General features: G+C 34.1%; 2 protein-coding genes across 7 annotated transcripts; both read right to left on the bottom strand.

Moving 5' to 3' along the window:
* Positions 1–142: 142 nt before the first annotated feature.
* On the bottom strand, positions 143–8,034 carry LOC113505768 (protein CREG1). Of its 5 annotated transcripts, none has more exons than XM_026888576.1 (6): positions 7,935–8,034; positions 3,770–3,965; positions 3,010–3,164; positions 2,077–2,196; positions 1,264–1,345; positions 143–707 (listed from the first exon to the last, which is right to left on the bottom strand). In XM_026888576.1, exons 2-6 carry the CDS (start codon positions 3,954–3,956, stop codon positions 538–540), a joined length of 714 nt encoding a protein of 237 aa, XP_026744377.1. In that variant the 5' UTR covers positions 3,957–3,965; positions 7,935–8,034; the 3' UTR covers positions 143–537. The 5 variants fall into 5 exon arrangements, with proteins under 5 accessions (XP_026744377.1, XP_026744379.1, XP_026744378.1 ...); XM_026888578.1 differs by lacking the exon at positions 7,935–8,034 and adding an exon at positions 7,542–7,623; XM_026888577.1 differs by lacking the exon at positions 7,935–8,034 and adding an exon at positions 4,161–4,200.
* A 112-nt stretch (positions 8,035–8,146) lies between these two features.
* Positions 8,147–13,274, bottom strand: LOC113505766 (cleavage stimulation factor subunit 2). 2 transcript variants are annotated; one of them, XM_026888572.1, is made up of 10 exons: positions 13,026–13,274; positions 12,668–12,936; positions 12,381–12,506; positions 11,927–12,034; positions 11,653–11,749; positions 11,390–11,452; positions 10,782–10,962; positions 9,611–9,711; positions 8,764–8,846; positions 8,147–8,539 (listed from the first exon to the last, which is right to left on the bottom strand). In XM_026888572.1, the coding sequence occupies exons 1-10, from the start codon at positions 13,087–13,089 to the stop codon at positions 8,417–8,419; spliced, it is 1,215 nt and encodes a 404-aa protein (XP_026744373.1). In that variant the 5' UTR covers positions 13,090–13,274; the 3' UTR covers positions 8,147–8,416. The 2 variants fall into 2 exon arrangements, with proteins under 2 accessions (XP_026744373.1, XP_026744374.1); XM_026888573.1 differs by having other exon boundaries at positions 10,782–10,911; positions 13,026–13,273.
* Positions 13,275–13,724: the final 450 nt, after the last annotated feature.

Below are 13,724 nucleotides of genomic sequence, written 5' to 3' on the forward strand. Positions count from 1 at the left end.
TTTGGAGACCAAAATTGTTAGGTTAAACCTACGTTGACTCCAGTAAAAAGTTCTAATATATGCAAACAATCTTAAAAACTCATTCCAAAAAGAAGCATTTTTTGTATAAAATGTACATATTTATGATAATAAAACTATTTGCTGTTACTGTTTGGTTTTTATTGCAATAGTAATTACAATGTCTGGTATAAAACATGCGTCGATAAAATTATTTTGTTCTTTTTATCACAGGTAGAACATTTATCCTTATTATTAACTCATTAAAAGGTAGTCGTTAGTCTTGCTGACTAAAAATAAACTTGTTTGTGACTAAAAAGGTTTGACATTAAAAGTTTAAGTTCCCTATATCCTTACCATGCTAGGTTTCACCTATATTAATTTTAATTTTTTACTCTCACACACTTATTCAAAAGGCAAAAGTCAATACAAAGTTAAGCTGGCTTTGTCACTCCTCTTGACAAAAAAAAAATTAACAAGACATCTATCGTAGAGCCGTTTTTGAATACGTTAGTGTCTAAGTTCCCTTAAAAGTAGTATTTAAGGTAGAACGGTTCTCTGCAAATTATTTTTGTTGTGGTACTGTAGCATTTCTGTTCCAGTGTAGTTGTATGCTAGGTAGTCGCGCACAGGGATGTATTTAGCACCGCCGTACCAGTCAACCATTGCGATTAGAGCGATCTTCAACTTGGCGACGAACCAATCGTGATCTGGAAATTTTAAGTTTCGTTATCATTATTTTTTGTATCAGACTATTTGGAGCCTGGCAGAGGGATGCCACTTTCTGCCATGCCGCTATTTCTCTTCCATGACTTTTAAGACGTGGCTGTAGGCCCCTTGATGTCATTTACAGTATACATGTATACTTATGAAGTAAACAAGTCATTTTATTGTTATAGAGTAAATATTTTCTCTTGATGATGTCGTATTAGTCATGACTGTTTTTTTTTGCGGTTATTCAACTTTATTGAGTGCTTGCGTACACCAAGATACAGGAAAAATATCACTAATTACTAGCAGAATTAAAACTGCTACTAGGCACAGGCAAGCAAGCCAATGCTCCTTGTATATGTCGTAATTTATTTCGATATCAACTTGGGACAAATATTAAAATTTGTCTTAATCCCAATGTTCTAGGTCTAGGTGACTAATGCCCCTGTGACTAAAAACCCATGCTAAGCACCTACAATCCCCGCCACTATTCAATTCCAAAATTGAAAACTACTTTTAAAAATATATTCCTCTTAAAATGAGTCCAGTACATACCTGGGGGAAAGTCAGCCATAGCAGGATGCCTCTCAAACAACGCAGCCTTCGCGAAATTGTACTCCGGTGTGTTCACCTTTAGCTAAAAGCAATACAGATAAATTAAATGAACTTTAATATGTATCTATATATGTCTTAATCTCATTTTGGTTGCGATAGCGATTAGGTACAAACAATCAATTAAGTATAACATAATTAATTGATAAATTAATCTGTCTGACACTTAAACATTTTCGGTAGGTACACGCTAGTAGGTATTATTAATTTGCTAAGTTGCCTATCATTGCCAAATTCAGCAATACTTAGTACTTCCCTACTATTGTTTTTTCTTCGGCCACAATCATAGAAATCTAAATAATTACCTTATTATTTAGATTTCTATGGCCACAATGTATTACTTTCTTTTTAACCAGTTACTTTCGTAAAACAATTTAAATACAAACATTATGGGGCTACAAACATTCTAAAATCTGGCATCGATTTAAAATTAGAATATGTATCATGGTGTTGTCGCTTCGTCTGGTAGACGCTTCCAATTTCGTCAAAAATACCTACCGAGACCGTGGAATGCATGCCAGATACTGTGTTATAGCGTTGTTAGCTTTCAAATTATATTTTACATTGAGAAATTTGTAAGGATATAATAGAATATTTATCTAAAATCCGAAGCCGTACCTAGTTGATCTAAGAGAGAGCTTAGTTGAGGACTATTTAAGCTTAGACTAAGTTGATTAAAGCCAATTTTCAATTCACCAAAGTTCGGATCTATAAAAACGTCTCCAGAATAAATATAGCCCACTTGCAGGTTATTACCTTCTTCATCTTCCCTGAGAGCATGAGCCTCGTGCACCGCGGGTCCTCAGGGTCCATCTGATGGGTCTCGCAGTAACGCGTCTCTTCCAGAGAAACGAGGACTGTGGCACGACTGTTTTTCTATGAAAGTTAAAATAAAAAAGATAAGGCTTGCTAATGAAGGTAGAGTACTAAACTTTACCTTCATTAAATTTGGTCTTAAATGGGTTATAGGGAAAAAGCAGTTTGCATAATAATATCTTCTTCAATAATATTCTTCCTAGATTCACTACTTTTTTATAAAAGTAGTTAAGTAAGTAGCTACGAATGTTTCCTTAGATAGGAATATAAAGACATTTAGGTAATCAAAGACACACCTACTTGCTTACGTAAAAAAAGATCCGGATTGAAAACTATGACTTTCAAAAACATCAACTTGTTTAATAAACAAAAAGAGATTATAATTAATTATTTTTTTGGGTTTATCTCAGGAGGTTAAATACGTTTCAATTTTGATTATGCTGTTTTATCGACAAATGAGATTGTTTTGTTTCATTGATAGGTAGGTACTTGCAACAATTATACGGTTAGGTAAGTAAGCATCTATGGCCAGGCAGAGCATGCGCAGGCAATCTCGGAGCTGTAATGGCAGTTGAAGGGACCCGGGGTGTATTTCCCCCACTCATTAGGCTAAACTATCTTAGCAGTGAAGAATGTAACCAATCCCAATACAAGTCCTCCATTATTATGATTATTTGAGACAAGTTTTGCGCAAAGAACTCAACTACCGCTAACTTCGAAGTCAAGAAAAAAGAAACCTAATGGGAACGAGATCTCACTGTCTTTTTGGACTCGATCGTATGGTGACAGGTGGTAAGAGAGACCTTTATCATGTTAGTAGTCAGTTCGCATTCTGCATAAAACCTTTTGAAACAAATATGTATCTGTCCTTACCGTTAAATCCCGCGCACTGAAGTCCAAAGGCGACATATAGAAATAAGGCACACCAGTCGAGTTCGCCATGGAACCGTCCACAATAGACTTGACGTTCGAAAACGGGAATCCTTCGATAGCTGGCAGAATTGAAATTGTTGCTAGCGACGCCCAGTCTATGGACAAAGTTTAAAATTTAGCATCGAAAAATTATACAGGTCCAGAACCCGTCATACTAACATCCTAAAATGTAATCGAAATGTCCCACTGTGGGGCATCGAATGGTATATTCCCAATGTATAAGAAAAATGTAGCATTGAATCTTACCATCCACTCCTTAATAGTATGTTAGTACCTAGGTAACTATGGAATAATACTTTACAATCTGTACATGCATACAGTTTTTTTAACCTAGAAATAATTGTATTATAAGTATCTCCCTACGACTCAGACATGACGTTCGATTCCCGGCTATGCCATCTCTACCGTTAAGTATCTAATCGTCATCGGTCTAAGCCGTATTATAGGTTCCTATCTGCTCATCGATCCGCAAGTGTTTACTTTTTAAACGTAGTATATACCCTTAACAGGTATGTATATAACTATAGATAGGTAGGTACCTACAATTGTTTACATTATGCATGCGTATTGCCGAATCACGTTGTATAATAAATTCATAAGATTTGTTCGTACCACTGTTATGCAAACTGCTTTTACCCACTAGCTAAAAAATATTTTGAATATAATTTACTTGATTTTGATGTAAAGAATCGGATCTTACCTGCATTGTGCAACACATATCTTGCCATGGGTATCAACTTTGTATGGTCAGGGGGATCCGGTCTGTGGTTGGGCTTCGTAGTCATCTCATTTGCGTTGTCCCTGTATCCATGTTTCTCGTGTTTCCATCTACATTCAGCGTAAGTCAAAAGACACAAGCAAGCGAATAAAATACCTTGCCACTTCATTGTTCTCGCCTATAAAACAAAATATTATAATAATGCAAGCACTCGATAAAAACAAAATACAAACGAAAGTAAAAACTAAAATGTAATATTAATCACGTAGATTACATGAGAAAACATTGCCAAAACACAGTCACGAGTCAACTCGTGTTTATTTATAGAAAGGTAGTCGAAATACGATCAAAACAAAACAAATCACGTACGCACATGAAAGGCACGTTCGTTCTCAATCGTCGCCAAACCGCGACTGAAGCAAGAACATAGATAATACATATAATACTGGTATAGATGAGACACTGACAGATCAGTTCTTTTTTTCACTACTTGCCCTGTAAACTAGATGGCGCTAGCGTCTGTGAAGCGATCTATAGCTATATGTATGTATGCACTCATCTACATAATATCTATAGGTTGCTATAGGTAGTTACGCATAGTACAGCATTTTTGCCGTGTATAAAATGTACTAAAGAGAAAAAAGAATACAACAAAAATATAAAGATTTTTCTTTATTTATAAATACGGATAATTTATACAATTTATTAATTAACGTCTACAACGTATTGAAATTAAACCACTTTTACTTTGACACATTTTTACTATTATAATTTACTAAGTAATATGATTTTCTGTAGAAAAATTATTCTCTAATAAAATCGTAATATGGTTTAATTTCATTGGCTAACATTCATAATACACTTATGGTATATTACAATCACCAATTAATTCACATTAATAGAAACCATTTTTAAATTATTAAGGGTATAATTGAGAACCTTCTATTTTATTTATCGATGTAAATAAAGTAGATGGTTGGAAATGGCCACCCATCAAAAATCACATGATTTAAATCAATCAAATCATTTAATTAACAATAAGGTTTTAAATATCATTCACATTATTTCCTTTTTTTATGAATTTTATAGAAATTGTATGCTTGTAATTTAAGTATCGTTATTATCAAAATCAGCAATTTTTCCTGTTAAAATTCTATTTACACCCGTACACCAACTATTTACAATTAAGTTGATGAACAAATTAATTATATAATTAGTTAAAATCAATTTATGTTCATCGCATTGAATAATTGAAAAATCACATCTGCAATTTATAAAAAACACAATTATTATTTTTTTAAGTTTATTATTTCGGGCGATCAAGTCTCAATCATAAAATATATTTCATTAAGTAATTTAATAAATGAATCACATGTGATTTTTTTGTATAATCAATCATGCATCAATTAAATGCATTAGGTTCAATTTCTTGTTGAAGTAAATCAACAATACAATTACAATTTTTAAATATATTAGATTTAGTTTTTTTTATTATATATCCAGGGTACATATTTCTTCGCTTCCGAATGCAAAATCAAATTACTAAAAATAATTTGACTCATTGTTGAAATTAAGGAATCAACTGCAAAATCAGAATCTAAATCATCAGATTTTATAAATCATCATATTTAACTGTTTGAGACCCATCTTGACTTTTTACAATTTTTTCAAATTCTATTGATTTAAAAACAGGTTTAATTTCTGCCCAGAACGGGAAATGTGGTGATTTGTTTTTAAGACATCCCTTGAGTATTTTTGCTGTATCACGGTGTGAGTGGCCATTAAATGAATCAAATAATTTATCAAAAATCAGCAATAAATCTACAGTTTCTTCACACTCAGCTAGTAATATGTTGCATTCTGAAACAAAAAAATATATATATACATCATTAATGTTTGTGGTTATTTATGTTCCTATGCAAAATATATATATAATCAATTTCAAAATATATATATGTATTCACAAGAAAAAGTATATATGTATGATTTATATGGATAAAAAATACTTATAATCAAAACATTTAACTGATTTTCATTATGAGTTGCAACATACATTCTTCAAATGTTTGCTCCATGTCCTTTTCCTTATCCTCCAACATTGAAACTGAAGCGACTGGTTCAACTGATACTTCTGCAACTGCAGATGAGCTGGTGGTATCTAGAAAGTAGCAATAATCTTGTTAGAAAAGACTAAGCACGTACTTTAAAACCTATTAATATAATTGTGCAATTCTACAAAAGACTACTTAGAAGTATTTTAACATAATTATAACATTTCACAACTATCAAACAATGTTGTCTCGTCCCAAGCTAAGCAGAACTTGTGTTATGGATACTAGACAGCTGATAAACATACTTTCTAAATATAGAAATAATTTACACCCAGACACAGAACAAAATGATGATGCTCATCACACAAATATTTGTCCTGATTGGGAATCAAACCAAAAACCTCTGGCATAGCACTAAAAGACACTAGCCACTAGACCAACAGGACAGTTAATGCACTTCATTTGCGATGATTAGGTGACAGAAATAAAATTGAAACAGCACTTGTTGGTCTGTGGTTCATCTTAGGGGCAGATTTCACAGTTATTTCATACATTTAATAGACATCTGCCAAAATGTTAATTGCATATTTGTTTACATGTAAATTGGATGTTATAATATGCAAATATATTTATTTACCTGATGGGATAAGGCTGGTGTAAAAGGTTGGCACTCCATTTCTCGTTAATACCGTTCCTTTACCTATGTAGTATTTCTCAAAATGTTTATAGTCTTATTTGGTTGTAGATGTATGTATCTCCTTTCATTATAATATCATCGTCTAAAACTTGTTTCCAGATCTCAAACCTTTCTTTATGACAGTCTGGCTTTGGAAAATGATGTAATGTACCTGAAATTAGAAAGAATGAGTAAATTGCAGGTTGTGAAATTTATGTTTTAAAAATATAGTGATATATAATAGTACAAACTTCGATCGGATCGTTCCTACAATAAGATCACTTATTCTATCATCAATAATCATCTTACCTCCTTCTTCACATCCAAAATAGCAATGAGTGCGAGAGTATTTCGGTAATCTCGCCATCGTAATCCGTAAAAAACGCAGCCAAATTTTTAAATCAAGTAATGTAAACACACGTCGAAGTCCATTTAACGATGCCAGGGTCAAGAGAAATAAATATATTCGTCGGTATCCGTTCACGAGAAGCCAAGTAAATACGTAGGAAGCAGTTTCGAGGTCCAGAAAACACGCGATGGTCAATAATAGGCAAATAAGTCGAAAATAAAACTTGGTAAACTCACGGCACAAGAAACGAACGTTGAGTGAAAAGTTTTCAAAACATATCAGTGCTGTCATGTCGTTAGCAAAATAAAAATTGCGTATAAGATTAATTGAAGACCGAAAAGGCGATTCAGTTTTTTTTTTAGTTCACTTTTTATTAAATAATATTTATTAAATTATTAAAAGAATAACATTTTGAAGAAAGCAGTTACTGTAGCGGCATCTAGTAATATTTAAGGGAATATTATGCCTTAGTTGACTTGCCCTGTCACATAGATGGCATCACTTTCCATACATTTTGTTTTCTTGTCCTCAAAGTACTGTACTGTCACCCCCATGAGCAAGAATGAGTTTGCAGATTACAAACAAGGGTTAATAATCGAAATGTTTAAATATGAGTATAATATAACAATGTACCTACTGTACAATAGTTAAAAGGTACGCAATTTGTTATACTCATACCTTAACGTGAATACATAATAAAGAAATTCGGTGGCAAATGCTAAGTAACCTGCATCAAAATAACATTTAATTTCTTTCTGTGTATGAATCAGACAGGTGTTTGAAATTTCCGATTCCAGTTATAGCGTAAGAGGCGGGAACGTAACGATCACCTCACGAGATCTTCGTTAAAATAATAAAAAAGGGAAAGTATATGTAAGCGTAGCAGTTCATTTCTTTTGTTCAGTGTAGACAGATAGCCTGAGTGCGTATTTCTTTGTTAAGTAATATTTAAGTTATCTTACTTGCGACAGTCACCGCTTATCCGTCTATATTCAATACCAAATTATTATTATTATCGTTTTTTAATTAATTTTGACTCTTCTATTTTATAAAAATAATATACCTACGTACCTTTGATTTGTTGTGATCCACAGCCAGCTACACACTGGCTTTTGCAAATCCCGCAAAATCATATCAACAATTATTTTTATTTAGATAAAAGAATCACGTACACGATAAAGCGCTGATTGAGCTGACCTAGAATATATTGTTATAATAGTTCAAATATAAATATAGGCACTTGTAAGGAGATAAGGGCAGATATAGAAAAAATAAACAAACAGTTCTTGTTTCAATATTTTTTTATTAAATGCGATTGGAGTCTTACGAACGAGCTTGGAGTCTCATATTTCGTTACTCGATACTTCCAATTTCATATCTTTATTTAGATAGCAAAAAGTAGCTTATATGATGATAACATAAAAACATTTTTAAGCTTCCATTGTCGAATATTAATTTTCTTTTATGAAAATAGTATATATGCCAGGGAAAATTTACCATGGTGTAGTGACTGGCAAAAAAAAGTATTCAAATAATGGAACGTGATATATTAATTATCGCTGTTGAGTGCTCTTAGCAATTTGTTCTTTGAGCATGAGGATACTGGCTCGCTGTTCAGGCGGCAGCAGAGCGATTTGCTCGTCGGATAGTTGCAGCACTTGCATGATAAGGGCAGCCTGCGGCAGACAAAATATTATACTAAAAACATGTGAAGTAAAAAAAAAAAAATTAAAATACGTATGTCTCAAGTATATCTTTTTCGCCTCAAAATTCCTTCTCATTATTTCTTAATCTCAAGGATAAATAATATTTTTTTAAAGGCGATAAAAAATTAATTACTAATTAACTTAATTATAGCTTAAGTTTTACATTTAAATATTACGAATGTTATAAAACTAACCTTCTCTTGATCGGAGGCACCTGAAGGTATACCCTGGATAGTTCGAGCCTGAGCTGCGCTCGGCATACCGGGCGGCATTTGTTCTGGAAACAGTTATTCATTAATATCTACTATCTTTGTTAAATTTTGACGCATAGTGCACGTATTAGGAAAAATATACAATGCAGTACTTATATCAATTGAGCTCTTGAATAGCAGAATATAATATGATTAGTCTAGGAAGAAAACATTATGAGCGGATATTTAAAATATATGCGGATAGCAAAATAAAACTTTTTAGAGCACTATCAAATAAAACTATGCATACACAACTAATATATAAAACTCTCGTGTCAAGATGTTCGAAATTTTGAACTCCTCCGAAAAGGCATAACCAATTCTCATGAAATTATGGGTACATTTTCGGTAGGTTTGGGACAAATCGGACAACATTTATTTTTCGTACCCCATTTTGTTTGTTCCTTAAATTCTTTGTATGGCAAAACAACGTTTGCTGGGACAGTTAGTCATCATCGGCCTAGCCTTTTCTCAACTATGTTGGGGTCGGCTACCAGTCTAACCGGTTTCAGCTAAGTACCAGTGTTTTACAAGGCATGACTGCCTATCTGACCTCCTCAACCCAGTTAGCCGGGCAACACGATACCCTTTGGTTAGACTGTTTGTCAGACTTTCCAAGCTTCTGACTACCTGTAACGACTGTCAAAGATGTAGGAATAACAGCCGGGACCCACAATTTAACGTACCCTCCGTAACACGGACAGTTAGTACGGTATATAATAAGAGATATCTTGAAATCCTTCCTCTAAATCTATGGCCAAATTAAAATCTTTTCAAGTTATTCACTTACGTATTTTCTGCTGCGTACGAGGATCGTTGGGCCGAACGCGCGGGTCCGAGTTGAAGGACTGCGTCTGCATGCTGGCTAGCCGTGGATCGCGAGGGAAACCACTGAAAAAAAAACATTTTAAATAAACGTATTACTATAGCAGTTGGGGTTTATGTAAATTTAATGAATAAAATAAATATTTCATCACCAAAAATCTCAAAATGAAGAGAAAAATGTGCAAATCATATATTATACATGAACTGCATGATGAAAATCGCTTACAATGATAAAAGAACAATGGAATATCGATCACTGGTGAGTTTTATGTACCCAAAACTTATGAGCTGATGAGGAAAATAAAAATAACTTATGTAATAAGTCACACCAAAAATGCCACTTACAGCTCAGATTGCATCTCCGCTGGGAGACTGATAGGCATACTTGAGAAGAAAAGATAGCAATGTATATTACAAGTTAAGAAAATATTAACATTTGTGATAGGTTTTCCAATAAGGTTTTATCTTAAGGCAGAGCAAGACGCAAGCATAAGGAAAAGGCACATAAGGCTATTGTAAAATAATCTACAGAAATATTGGACTAATTTTTCAGATTTTGCACTCTAGACATACATAAATAAGTGTCATATAATACAAATAATATATGTAGTCACTGTTACCCTTTATAATCTCTGCAACTACCTATAATTGACTGGTAGACAATACCTCAGTCATTAAATCCACCATTTTACATTGAGTGTGTATAAGGAGATTAAATAAATATTTTAAGGAAATAAATCTTCTACTTCAGTTAAAACTAGAATGTAAGGAAAGTCAAGACGGTTGAGAAGGTTTATTTAGCCTATTTATGTGGAGGAAGTTTGACAACTAGACTAACTAGGGTGTTTCGTGTTGCCCAGGTAACTGGGTTGAGGAGCTCAGATAGGTAGTCACTTCTTGTCAAACACTGGTACTTAGCTGAATCCTGTTCGATTGACCTTAACATAGTTCGCAAAAGGCTAGGCCGATGATGACCATCATTGCCTTAGAAAATCTTTCTCCATTTGGCTACAGACCGACCAGGCATACTACCACCTCTAAAGGTAATTTATAACTCTAAGCCACTTCACACACAATCAACAGACCGACACAAGAAAAAGGTATATAAGGTAGGTAAGGTATGATGCGTGTCGTACGTGTCCTGCGCGTGGTGTTGCGGCGGCGGCACGGGGTGCGGCGCGGGCGGCAGGCTGCGCATGTCCTGGTCCAGCAGCGGCGCCGCGCCGCGCGACCCGCGCAGGTCCACGTCGCCCAGCGCGGGGCGCGCTGCAACAGGACGAGTGGTTGGGTAGGCAGAGATAGTCCCTTCAAACTGCACTATACACAGCAAATAGTACAGAGAACAATCTCGTGAAACATGAGCTGCATAGGTGAAACATGTTTGTGCACCAAAACTAAGTGTTTGTGGTCACCATTTGGATTTAAGTTGAAAATTATAGATTAGTTGTCTTTAGGTACTTCAAAACAAGTAAACAATCTTGTAATAAAAAAAGAGTGTAAAAGTAAAAACTAATTTTAAAAATAAATTGCGATTTAAAACAAATGTAAAACAACAATGAAGATTGTTAAATCAAATATGCCACTTAAATAAATAAGTCAATTACATATTTATTTCATGTATATTTTTACAAAGAGACACCAAGGTTTAGGTTTTCTAGATTGTTTGTCTTTTTCAAGTACCCAAACAAGTGGATTTTAATCATATCTTTTGAAGTCAATACGTAAGTTAATTAAATAAACTTACGAGGATATTGATTCGGCGGAGGCACTGGAGCAGCAAGAAGTGGAGGCATCTGCGGAGGCTGATCTAAAAAGAGCAGAAAGTTGTAATTGGATGCTAGGTTCATTTAATAAAAACTATCTTGATGGAATCTGCTCACATTTACTGGTCGGTAATAATTAATGTTGTATTGTACATTAAACAGTAAAGATGCTGAATAGTAATAGTTTCTATAGCTAGTCATAGGATTTTATCCTGGTATATAATATTCGGTACAAAGTACTTACTTGGTGGTGGGTTGCTAGGTATGTATGGGTTGGATGGTGGAGGCTTGTCACCAGGCTGCAGTAATGGCGGCAGTGGGTTACTGGGATGCAACATACTCTGTAAGTTTAAAAACAATAATTAGAAGAAATGCAATGGGTATTAGGCATGAAGAAAAAAAAATCTCATTATAGGCAATGTACTTACTTTCTTCAGAACAGATTTTATTTAGTAATATGGATGTATGTTTTGATAGGAAACGGGTAAAACTTATAAAAGCATAAAAAAATGACTTACAACAGCAGTGGCTGGGTCCACAATCCTCATGATCACTTGAGCCTGCAGCAGGGCATAAGCTAGCTGAGGGTTTTGCAGCAGCATGTTCCTGGCTTCATTAGGGTTGTTCTGTAAAAGAAAACAAATATTTTCTTACCAACAATGTCATAAGTGTTCAAATAAAAGAGAAAATAGATGTATGGTATTTGATAAATAAAGAGTAAAACACACCTTCTTGTATTTGATGTTTTAACATATTTTTAACATTGTACTTTATATAAAAGTATATAATTAACCTTCTCTTATTCAGGGGATTGTTCCTGTCCATTATAAACACAGGCTAGTCTGTAGCCTATCTAGGAGAACAGTGCCTTACCCACTTACTAGATTAACACACATACTCTAATTTTTAATGTGTGTAAAGCAATAAATGTTATTATCTTACCAATACATTTCAATACATAATGATAAATACCTGTATACAAAGCTTCATTTGCTTCATCAGTTCAAACATTTGCTCTGGTGGGAGTGTGGCTACAGCCTTGCTGATAGCTTCAGGAGCTTTCTCTGGCTCACAAGGTTCTCCATATGGATTCTCTATCTAAAAATGTAATATACAGTTAGTATAATATACTCCCTACTTCTATGAGAAATGACAGCATATGAGACCCTTGAAAAGATGAAATGTATTAAGATAAGAGATTGATAATTAGATGATGTATGATTTGTTTATAGCATTTGTGATTCAGTTCTACATGTTACCTGTGGTCCTTGCATTAAAGCTTGCATTTCCATTCTAGATTTTTCAGTACAAGCATTGTCCACTCGAAGTGATCGTCCTCCAATTTCGTACGCGTTAAGATTTCGCATAGCACTGAGGGCAGTCTCTTGGTCTTTGTATTCACAGAATCCATATCCCTTAGGTTTGCCGGTCTCTCTGTCAAATACCAACTTGAAAGACAGAACCGGACCGACTTCACTGAAGATATCTTTTAATTTTTCTTCCGTCGCCTCGTAAGGTATATTACCGACTGAAATGAGCGCAATATAGGTTAACCAGTGTCCAATGGGCGCTAGCAGTAAAATTTGTTTATATTTACGTTGCCGTTGTTTAACTTACCGAACACGGATCTCATGGATTTATCCATGATACTTTGCTCCTCTTTTTCTTTGCTTTTATCCATTTTTGTTTATTTATTTTTACAATGCAATGAGTAAAAATATCTAATTCAACGAAATAAGTGTATAACCTAGAATCAACTTTATAATATACTCGTATTGTCTTGTATGAATTGTTTGGCTTTGCTGGAAATTGGTTTGAAGACTTTCAAGTTTCAACTTTCAAGCCGTGCCATGAATTCGACATTGACAACTGTGACAAGACGTTTGTTTTTTTAAGACAGGGTTGCCAACCTCAGATTTACCCCTAGATTTTCGGGGAACCTGTTAGAACTTGTTCTATGAAAGGAGTTTTTAGGGGTAGGACATTAATCTATGTTTTGCTAGATAAATTTAGAAAGAAAATTAAAAAATCCCATGTCTTTAAACAATTACTCGAAGTCATTAAATTTAATTGTATTACTTTTTGCAAATTTGCTAAATACACCCATGAACAAATTTATTTCCGTAAAGCGCACAAAAAAATCGATATTTAGGGGTACCTGCTTCTGAGAAATTCTGAGTTGCTCTTAGAATAAACGTTTCACGAGTTTGCGTCACTGATTCAGAGACCATAATTATTATTATGCCTCTTTCTGGTCACACTCTGAAATCAATATTTCAAACCAAATCGTCTAAATCGTTAACATTTTTATTAAAA

The sequence above is a fragment of the Trichoplusia ni genome, chromosome 27 (genome assembly GCF_003590095.1).
Source record: "Trichoplusia ni isolate ovarian cell line Hi5 chromosome 27, tn1, whole genome shotgun sequence".
In the NCBI taxonomy this organism is placed as follows: Eukaryota; Metazoa; Arthropoda; class Insecta; order Lepidoptera; family Noctuidae; genus Trichoplusia; species Trichoplusia ni.

Bases quoted from the DNA above. Each gene is read 5' to 3' on its own strand.
- LOC113505768 (XM_026888574.1), bottom strand. The intron at 2,197-3,009 runs GTAAGGACAGAT...TAACTTTCATAG, and splicing joins TCAGTGCGCGGGATTTAACG to AAAAACAGTCGTGCCACAGT. The intron at 708-1,263 runs GTATGTACTGGA...TAAAATTTCCAG, and splicing joins TATGGCTGACTTTCCCCCAG to ATCACGATTGGTTCGTCGCC.
- LOC113505766 (XM_026888572.1), bottom strand. From the start codon at position 13,089: ATGGATAAAAGCAAAGAAAAAGAGGAGCAAAGTATCATGGATAAATCC. The intron at 12,937-13,025 runs GTAAGTTAAACA...CGCTCATTTCAG, and splicing joins ATCCATGAGATCCGTGTTCG to TCGGTAATATACCTTACGAG. The intron at 8,847-9,610 runs GTAAGTGAATAA...AACTGTTTCCAG, and splicing joins TCGTACGCAGCAGAAAATAC to AACAAATGCCGCCCGGTATG.